Source organism: Fundulus heteroclitus, chromosome 12 (assembly GCF_011125445.2).
Source record: "Fundulus heteroclitus isolate FHET01 chromosome 12, MU-UCD_Fhet_4.1, whole genome shotgun sequence".
NCBI lineage: Eukaryota > Metazoa > Chordata > Actinopteri > Cyprinodontiformes > Fundulidae > Fundulus > Fundulus heteroclitus.
The window spans coordinates 37,934,482-37,945,190 of record NC_046372.1 but is presented as its reverse complement, the minus strand read 5'-3'; the positions used below and the strand labels follow the sequence as shown (position 1 = coordinate 37,945,190).

The following is a 10,709-nucleotide window of genomic DNA, read 5'->3' as shown; positions in this document are numbered from 1 at the left end:
TAATGAGGAAAATAAAAGAATAACGAGGCTTCTTCTGGTCTTGGTCAAAATGTTTGATTAAAAGGACCAAAGCTGTGCTTTTAAAGTGTATTTAGTCTAAGAGGTTGATTAGGGGGAAGATAACGTATACAGCTGACAAAATATGGTTTAATTCACTGCTGTAGCTACACTAAGTAGTACCTATGTAAATATTACATTAGCTGGATGATGAAGCGCCTTCTCATTCGGGATATTTTAAGTTAATGTCCCCCTTTTTCCCCCCCTGACGTCTTCACTGATACCTCTCTGGTCTTCAGGTGGGGTGAACGGCACCATGCTCAGCCTGCAAATTTCAGGCAACTCCATTTCCTCATTGGCCCCACCGTGTTCTGGCGCACGCGCAACGAGCGGCTGCGCCGCGCGTGTTCACGGCGGGCGCGCGCGCGCGCCGGTGCCTCGCAGAAGTTATTATGTAAGATGTTCCCAGTCAGTCACATCCCCGCCAGAGTCGGAGGCATGATGAGGGCGCTTTAAGAGAAAGCTCAGCTCCTGTCCGGGATCCTGGCAGGACACACACCTTCTGCTCCTCCGACACAACTCACCTGATGCACAGCAGAGTCCCCAGAGGAGAAGAACGCGGCGGTAAGACAACACAGCTAATTTGGCCGATAATAATAAAAAAATATTATAAATGAACATTTTACCATTGGTTTAAATGGGCTTTAATCTGTTTATAATAAACACCACCATAAACCTTAGGGCTTTTTTTTTTTTTTTTGTCCCCCGGTGCATATGGAGACTTACCTTTAATTAGACTACTGCCATTAATTTCGGGACCTGTCCTCTCTGTTTTACCTCTGATCATCACAGTCTTCTCCGCACAGCTCTCTAAAAGTGGAGAGCAAGTGGCTCCCGTTCAGCGGCCATCCATCAGGTGAAGTGGAAATAGTGTTGCGTCTCCTCCCTGACTCAGGGGTGTCCCATATCTGCCCCGGAGCTTTAAAAAGGTCCGCCCCACAGCGAGGAGACAACACCGTGGCGTGGATCCAGGAAGACGGGTAGGTCACACGCGCAGCAGCCGAGACTCGCCTCGCTGTCCATCGCCTCTTGTATTTGATGCTTACTTCAAATTAGATTTCTTTGATATAGCCTATATCAAGAAAAAAATCTTTAAAAAAAAATCAAAAACTAAAAAATTAAATTAAATTTTGCTCTTTATTTAACTGTACTGCTAAAAAAAAATTAAAGGGAGCACTTAAACAACACAGTGTAACTCCAAGTCCCTTTATTATTATTATTTTAGCAGTATATTTCCCCCCTGCAGGTTCTATTCCTTTGCGAAAATTACAAGTGCAATCTTCTAAGCTTCAGGTGACTGCTTTTGTAAATTTCCTTGCTTACACTGCTACTCCTGCCAGCAGCAGACACAACACACAGCACTGCATCGCTTTAAATGTCCAAATTCTGCTACAAATATTCAGCATCAAGGCTGCAGCGTGCGAGCGCCAGTCACACAGCCAGAAAATAGGCCAGGTTAAGCTCCAGATTGTTTTCTTTTCTTTCTTTTTTTTTTCCTGTCTCTCGATGGGAGGATTTTAAATGGTACTCTAACTTGTTTTGTGCGCGTACTTCTTTGATGAGGAACACTCAGTCTAATCACCACAAATGAAACAGCACATCCTAATAGGTCATTACAGCTCATAACAGAGACGGCCACAAGCCATTAATGTCCCACCTGTCAACATTTATCATCGTTAAGGAGTCATCTGTTAAATATGATAAATCCTGCAGATATAATTCTGTTTGCATAGCTGTGTTGCAAAACGACTAATACGGGGGAATGGAGCCATGGGCAAATCATATCAGCCTATCAGTAATGATTTTAGTGCTGTGCGTGCACTCTTAGAAATGGGCACGTAAATAAGGATATCTGCGCATAATATTCATATGCTCTCAGCCCTGGTTTGTTGAAACTGTATTTATGTGATGTTTATACTGTGGGTGCCTGTAAAGACCACATGTGCTGCCACACATGGGTGGGATCTGGTGCGACCGGGAACAGCGTTCGTTTCTGGGGAGAAACAAAATAAATGCTCACTATCAAAGGGAAGAAATACAGCAATAGGAAATGATTGTCGGGGAAAGTGCAATGATTATCCCCGTTATTGTGATGGAAATTTTAAATCAGTGGGCTATTATAGCAATGCTGCAAAATCTGGTTCTTTTGTTTTGCTTTGCTTTCTTGATGATCTCCCATGAGTGCATCAGTTATTCTTATAGTCTGCACTCAAGCAGAGAGAAAATCTGTGTTCCCCTCTCGCGGCCTCACATCTGCATACAAACCTTGTTCATTTCCATCATATATGTCCCATTATTCTAATAGTAAATCCATTGCCTCTCTGCACAAAATGACGTTTGTCTCTAAAATACATAGCAGCAGCTAGGCATGGGCCGGTATGAGATCCTCACAGTATGATAACCTTGAGTAAAAATAGCAGGGTTTCTTGGTACTCAGACTAAATGTATCTCATGATCCAATTGCTTTTATCTAAAATATGTATTCCTGCTGCTACGATATGTCACATTGACTAGTACAATTATAATAAAGTTATCCATCCATCCGTTGTTAATACAAAATGTAATTAATTTGCTGTATAAACCTTAGTAAAAATGTAAAAACCTGTTAAATTTAGCAGTAGTTCTCAAGTGCCTATTGTACTGAATTATATCCATTTCACCTGTACGGCTGTTTATGAAGGAAGGGAAAAAAAAAAAACATTACGACTTGCCTGTTGTTGTCCTTAGAGATGCTGCGATCCATCAGCTAAAAGATTAGAACCAATTTTCTTACAATTGGCTCTGATTGGTGACCAGCAAGCCGAATGTGGAAAAACAGATTTTCTTCCAATCCTATTCAATTGATGCGTTCACCATTTTTAGTACATACATGTATGAGTAAACATTATGTTCTGAGATGCACTTTTTTACAGGACTTGGTAAAAATCAAATAGTGGTTAGGGACAATTGTTTTGATGCATAAATAGAGTAATTATCTTATTTTTAGTTGTATTAAGAATAGAGGTGCACAATAATTTGAATTTCAACCCTGTATGTGCAATATTACAATGGCAAAAAAAAAACTGCATGGGTGCAATGTTGGTTCCCTATTATATTGGTGCAATCTATCAAAGCTAATCTTGCTGATAATATATTTGGCCAGCTGGATGGACTTTCCATGTCTTCTGTGTCCACAACAGCTTTAGTGACCAATATGCTGAGGTCAAGGAGAATAGTGAGGACTTTATGACGATGGAGAAGAAAAGACTGTTACTGTTTCCACTGTGTTTTTGTTTCCGCTACATAACATTTTATTTTAGTTTTTAGTGACCAGAAATATTTCCAAACGTCCAAAATATGTCATTGTTATAAGCAAGGGAAAAGTGTCACAGCCTTCTTTCAGCCAGCTGATCGACAGTGAGCAGCAGGAGGCGGGGGAGGGGCAGCGCTGTGTCACGTTTTGCTTCATAAGAACAGAGAAAACTTCAATCACTTTCTTCTTCACCTCATTAAAAGCACTTTAAACTGTAGGAACATTATGACGGGATATTTCAGAGGTTCTGAAAAAAAAACAAAAAACAAAAAAAAACAGTGTGGGTTGATTCAGGTAAACAGCCCCATGCAGAGCAGCAACAACAACAGAAAAAAAAAATGTTAGAAGGCATTAAAACCCGACCCGAACCAGCAGAATCACATGTGCTCATTTGATACAGCTGCAGTCACTGCATTTTTGCTCCTCTGAGAAACTTAGTCTCAAATGTGTTTCAAATAAACTGATTTCTCCTTTTTTTTTAGGCCACAAAGAAGACGAACACGAGCCTGAAACTATGGATCATGAGACGCTGAAATGCGCAAATAAAATTAGCGAAGCTATAACAGCAAGTTCGACAAAGTGAATCCATTTAGTCGCCTTTCTCTGACGGGAGCCGAGAGACGCGGCGCGATGGAGCTGGAGCACAGCACCAACTACAACCACGCCCTGTGGAAAGAGATACCGTGGGAGTCGACTGAGGACTGCTCGCTCTCAGTGGGCGGCACCACCTTCCTTATCATTGCTTACAGCACAGTGATGGCCGTGGGCCTCATTGGGAACTCCTGCCTGGTGTTTGTCATCATGCGGCACAAGGAGATGCAAAACGTCACCAACATCTTCATCGTCAACCTGTCCTGCTCTGACATTCTCATGTGCATCATATGCCTGCCGGTCACCATCATCTACACGCTGATGGACCAGTGGATCCTCGGAGATACCATGTGCAAGCTCACGCCCTTCATCCAGTGCATTTCTGTCACTGTCTCCATCTTCTCCCTCGTCCTCATCGCCATGGAGCGCTACCAGCTCATCGTCCATCCCACCGGCTGGAAACCGCTGGTGAGCCAGTCCTACGTGGCGGTGGCGCTCACCTGGACCGTGGCCTGTCTGATCTCGGTGCCTTTCCTGAAGTACAGCGTACTCACCCTGCCTTTCCAGAACCTCAGCCTCCCCATCCCTGTCAGCGACCACCTCATCTGCATGGAGCTGTGGCCCTCCGTTCAGAAGCGCCGCGCGTACACCACCTCCCTGCTCGTCTTCCAGTACCTGCTCCCTCTCACGCTCGTCCTGGTCTGCTACCTGCACATCTACCTGCGCCTGAGACGGAGGAAGGACATGGTGGAGCGCGGCAGGAACACCACTCACAAGAAGAACAAAGGCTCCACGAGGATCAACGCCATGCTGATCTCCATCGTGGTGGCGTTCGCCCTCTCCTGGCTCCCCCTCAACGTCTTCAACACGGTGTTCGACTGGAACCACGAGGCCATCCCGTCCTGCGGACATGACATCATCTTCTCCTTCTGCCACCTCGCGGCGATGGTCTCCACTTGCGTCAACCCGATCATCTACGGGTTCCTCAACAGCAACTTCCAGAAGCAGCTCAAGTCCACTGTGTTGCGCTGTCGCTGTTGGGGGGCGGTGGACAGGTATGAAATCGTGCCCCTCTCCACCGTCAGCACAGAGGTAACCAAAGGGTCTGTCTTCAGTAATGGATCTATCACCAATAACTCATAAGTCACGCTCCAAGAACAGGACATAGATTTAGTAGGAAGAGGGCACCTTACCCCAAACTGTGCCATCCTTTGGAGCTTTTGTGCTTTCTCTTTTTTGACTCTTTGAAAAGTAAAAAAAAAATCTATAAGGGACTGAAAAGCAAAATTGTGGACAGTTCATTGGTCTGGCACAGTTTTCCGGATACAGAGAGGGTTCCCGCTAAAGAGGAAGTAGATGACAAATGGTGCAAAGGTTGGTGCAAGTTGAACTGCTGCCGGACACTTAACATGGGCATACGGTGTACGGACCCTACAGGTGAATAGACAGCCTTTAAACTCTTAAACATGTTTTCTCTGTAAAAGCCTCGACATCTATTCTGAAGTCCGGAGTCACCAGAGGACGTCCGATCTTTAAACGGCTGTAAATGTGCGCAAACGACCATCGAGTACTGGAGAAAACGAAGCACATGTACCTTTCAGTCCAGTTACCTTATGTTAAATGGGACTGATGAAAAATATCAAGGGGATTGTAAACGGCGGCGTGTTAATGATTATCATCTGAGAAGCTTATCACCTAGCTGAAGGGTCAGTATTAGTGCTTTAGATGTGGCTCATTCAGTCCATATAGTGGCACCATCTTAATGCTTTTATTATTATCTAAAATCACCACCAGTGCTGTAACAGTGGTTCTCAGACAACCTCGGCTGGAGCGGTAAACGTCCCGCGCTGTCAGCCAGGCTCTAGACCCCAGCCTGTATATATATATATGTGTATGTGTGTGTGTGGGGGGGGAGGGGGGGATAGCATCTGCCATAAAATGTGCCATACAGAAATCGTATATCAGCTGCAATAAAACAAAATAAAAGTGACAGTAAAGGACTCTGTCAGAGCAGGTCTCCTCTGCTGTATATGTGTCACATGACAGAGTTATAGTTTATGGCGTGGTCTAAAGTAAAGAGCACTTTGTAGCCTAGCAAATATCTCTCGGTGACCTGTTGTTAGACACTTTGTGCATTTTTAATTGCATTAAATCGTATACGTTATCTTCTTTGATAAAAAAAAAAAAACCTGTGTTGTAATATTTGGGTTAGAACTATGTTACATTGAAACAATAAAATCCATTACACCGTGTTTTAACCGGATACTAGCAATTTTGCACCCTTGGTTATGAATTCAAAATAATAATAATAATAATAAAAAATGTCTGGGCCTACAATCTAAACTGTGTTATTAAAGTTGTACCCTAATTTACAGTGTCTTTTTTTTTTTTTTTTTTTTTACATTTCGTCCTGTTACAGTCACAAACTTCAAGGTATTATATTTGGATTTGGATTTTTTGAGAGAAGATAGTGCTTAGTTGTGAGGGGATACATGAGCTCAAGCTTAAATTGGATGGATGGTGCCTGTAAACAACAAGTTTCTACTTTCCAAAAGATTCTCAATTGAGTCTAGGTTTACACTTTGACTGGGCCATTCTAACACAGGGATATGCCTAAATCTGAGCCATAGCGTTGTAGCTCTGTCTGCGTTATCAGGGTCTACTGGAAGGTGAACCTACACCCCAGTTTTAAATCTTTTGCAGGTCCTAACAGATGTCCTGTGTTCAGCCCCGTTCATCTTCCCATTGACCCTAACCGGCTTCTGTGGGAATTGCATGTTTAGATTGTGCAGTTTTACTTTTCTGCCACAGGATTTTGCATTCAGTCCAAAACGGGCAGCTTTGGTGTCATCTGACCAGAGCACCTTCTTCCACGTGTTTCCTGAGTTGTCTACATGGCCTGTGTCACACTACATTATATGGCTTTCTCTCAACAGTGGCTCTCCTCTTGCCACTCTGTAAAGGCCAGATTTGTGGCATGCACGACTAAAGGCCTGTAAGTACGCCAGAAAAACAAAGAAATGTGTTCTTTTTCCCAAAGCTGCAAGAACAAAGTGACATTGTGTGATCTTTCAGCACTGCTTCGGGAGTTCCCTTGTTCTCGACTCAGAACGTTTCTCTTATGCGGCATCCGACAAATATTGAATGATTGATCAGATATGTGTTTTCTATAATCCACTGACCTAGAAAATGCTGCAGTGGATCCTGTAGTTGGGTTTTTGTGAAATATGAAATGTCCTGACCATATTTTTCTGTTCCCGTGGGTTATGTGTAAGCCTTTCTAGTTACCCTGTTAACATATTCTTCCACCCGAGCCGTGGGTCTCTACAGCTCCACCAAGGAGGCCGCGGCCTTCTTGACTGCTTCACTGATAAGTCCCTGCTAAGCCTGTTTATTTTGTGGTTTTTCACACAGTTTTCTTTTTTGGATGATGAATTGAACAATGCTCAGTCCAAAGCTTGGGATATTGTTTTTAACGCAGCCGAACCCCAAACCTCCCCACAACACCACCCCTCGCCTGTCTGCTGCGTTCTTTGGTCTTCTTGATGCTGTTTGTTTACTAATGTTCTCCAGCAAACCTCGGAGGGCGTCCCGGAACAGCTGGATTTATGCTAGCAGTTCTGTTTACTAATGTTTATGAATAAAATCCCTTCTGAAGGCTTTTGTTAGGTTTTTGTTGGCTTTGTCAAAGTAAAGGTGGGGAATAGAACTGCCTGCCAAACCTTTTTGATTTTGATTTTTTTTTTAATTTATTTATCCTTTTCCACCTCACAATTGTGAACAACTATTTTTGGTTTGCTACATAAAATCGGCATAGAATGTACTGAAGCTTGTGAACGTAGTGTGACTAAAGGTGAGAAGATTCAAGGTTTTTTTACTTTCTTTTTAAAAGAAAAATATTTTTGACAACTGATTCAGGTATAGCTGATGGTTTAGGAGAGGACATTGCAGTTAGTACATATGTACAGATGTTAAAAGCCCATTATTTTCATAAAATAAGTATATAAGAATTGCAATTAATTAATTAACAGGTAATTATTAAGATACTGATTGGATAAAAAAAAAAAAAAGATATTTGCAATTTTAAATGCTGAACATATCTAAGTGTGGAGTTTACACACCAACACTTTGAATATTTTAAATAATGTTTAAAACAAGAAAAAATAATTGCATATTACCATCCAGGGACATGACTCAGACATACCGTTAAATTTGGTCACCACCTGAAGAAATGCATGAAGCCTTTTAGATCAATTTAAATTTGGATGGAGGCATTTTAACCGTAAAATTATATAAACAAACAGGGGAAAAACACACATGGTGTGTGTGTAGTGCATGATTTAAATTGACACTGATTAACTGAAAGAGAAAATGGGGCCGGTGCATTTATCCATCATCCTATCAGCTTATGATTGATGTCAAAATGTTACAGCCTAATGCAGACCTCTATGTGTAAAAGATATAGATTATCTTTTTATGATATGAATATTTCAAGATATGTCTGAGGTCACGCTAAGTGTGCTGTCTCCGCTTGCATTATTCAGCAGGATGTCTGGGATGACAAACTTTTCAGGCACGCACGTGGAGTTGGAAACACTAGTGTTCGTTTCAGTGCGATAGATGTTGAACTGCAAAAAGGGGCCGGGGATGAAGATGTAAAAGAGATTAATTGGAACTGATGAAAAATATTATTACAGGAAAATCCCACCCGGACCAATATTTTTTGCTTTTGTGTCACAGCAGAGAAATCAATTTGAGGTGAAACAAAACGGAAATGTTTTAGTTGCCAATTGTGGTTTGCGACGTGTGTGTATTAAAAGGCATAACTGCAGGTTGTTTTCCAAGGAGAGTTTAGTCTGTGGGAGTGCTCTCATAGGTCCTTGTCATCACAATTAACCGTATGCTTCCGCTGTCATGGCCTGGACTGACCTTCAGACTCTAACCTCCTCTGATCCCACATTTCAGCCCTCTCACCTGCCTCTCTTTTATCCAGAGCTCTGCCAAAGTGAAGCAGCACTTCTTCTCTTGTGAAGACCGGAGCACCCTAGATGCCGGAGGTGAGGCCATGCTTCAGCGGCACTTGGCAGAGAGCGGAACTTGAGTTATGCCGTTTTGTGTTTTTTAACCATTGTAGCCAGGCTCGAGGCATTTTACTGCGCTATGAAATGAAGCTCAGCTGGAGAGCAACCCTTAATGAGTCCACCGGGCCAGACTCTCCTCGCCGGTGGAGCAGTTCCAGAAAGATTAGCATCTTGGCTCCCTTGCATTTTAATTTAGAGAGAGATTCTCTTATAAGCAATCTCACCAGATCACAGGAACAACATGAACTCGTTGGCTGAAGATTTGCTCAAGCTGTTGTTTTGAGCATTTAAAGTCTCCTTTTCTTTGCCTGCTTTTCTAATAAAAAAAAAAGTATGTTTCGTTTTTTTCTGCCTTTTATTTGTTTCTTTACTTTCATCTGTAATCATGTAAAACAGTTGCGTGCACATCTGATCCCTGTGAAAACAAACTGTTCTAGCAGACAAAACATCCAGGGGCTCTGAATTAGACTTAACCAACGAGTCAATTAAACAAAATAAGTAAAATCATTAAGTTGCTTGCTCGCCTCTCTTTCTCTTGGCCAGTGGTTCCCCCTCAAATCAGGTGCTTCCCCTTTCTAGAGATCTACAACAGACAGTTCACTGCAGCTTGTTGTTTTTATTGTTTTATTACCTTATATATGATATTAGAATGACACTGCTACAGCACACACAACCACCAGGCATGGGTCAGTATTATCTCTTCTACATGTTTCTGATTTTAAACTAAATGTGCGGATATATGGCATTAGTTGTTTGAGTTTTCACTGCTAAAACTATTACATTATGAGTACAGACAATGGTGATCCAGCCATACAAATGTACACTGTAAAACACATTATTTTTAGGTATTAAACATTTTGCCTTTAAAATGATGAACATTGTATTCAAGCAAACATTATTTTCTTTTTTTTAATGTATGAAATCCTAATGCTTTTCTGCATTTTATTTACCACATAGTTCGCAAGTCGGAATGACGTAATCTCTGAGTTGATGACGTTCCAGTTTCATGATTGTCTGAAAGTAGGAGAAAAACATGAGCGCTTACAGCAAAGCCTTAGTTAAATTTACAAATACAGCCAACCTGAGTCAAAGAATGCATTTTATTGTCACATTTCATTGCCATCTTTGTCTTTTTTATTTTTAAAGCCGTACAGAATTATTCAGTTGAACACGATACGTTAAACAACAAGAGGTGGGGATCCTTCATATGACCATTATGGGCGCTACTGCCACTTTTAACAACGCTGTTACAACAATAACAATGACACAATGTTCTAAGTGGTATTTTGTGCGTATAAACAACATTGGAACATCTTCTCTTATAAACACTACAAAACTACAAAATTAGTACACGTATGACTGACTAAATGTTACATAAATGATAAACAAGTATGAAGTTTTATTCAATGTTGATGCAATTAGCAGCCATCTTGAATACTGAAGTCGGGTACAGTCGTGTTGCTCCTACTTCCTGACTGGTAATTCTGACCTCCGAGGATGTTCCAGTTGAAACGTCCTTCTTGGAGGTCAGAAATTCTGACTTCTGAGTAAAACTGGAATGCAGCGTTAAACAAAATTTAACTGAAGATATTGGTTCAGTCGATCGTTATCCTCATTTGACATGACAAGGCTGGTATGTTTATGTGAGTAACATTATTAATAAATATTTCAACTTATTACAAATATTT

General features: G+C 41.6%; 1 protein-coding gene across 2 annotated transcripts; it reads left to right on the top strand.

Moving 5' to 3' along the window:
- The first annotated feature begins 430 nt into the window (after positions 1-430).
- Positions 431-6,312, top strand: npy8br (neuropeptide Y receptor Y8b). 2 transcript variants are annotated; one of them, XM_012849456.3, is made up of 3 exons: positions 431-621; positions 850-1,037; positions 3,832-6,312. In XM_012849456.3, exon 3 carries the CDS (start codon positions 3,980-3,982, stop codon positions 5,081-5,083), a length of 1,104 nt encoding a protein of 367 aa, XP_012704910.2. In that variant the 5' UTR covers positions 431-621; positions 850-1,037; positions 3,832-3,979; the 3' UTR covers positions 5,084-6,312. The 2 variants fall into 2 exon arrangements, with proteins under 2 accessions (XP_012704910.2, XP_012704911.2); XM_012849457.3 differs by lacking the exons at positions 431-621; positions 850-1,037 and adding an exon at positions 1,927-1,945 and having other exon boundaries at positions 4,104-6,312.
- Positions 6,313-10,709: the final 4,397 nt, after the last annotated feature.

Bases quoted from the DNA above. Each gene is read 5' to 3' on its own strand.
- npy8br (XM_012849456.3), top strand. From the start codon at position 3,980: ATGGAGCTGGAGCACAGCACCAACTACAACCACGCCCTGTGGAAAGAG.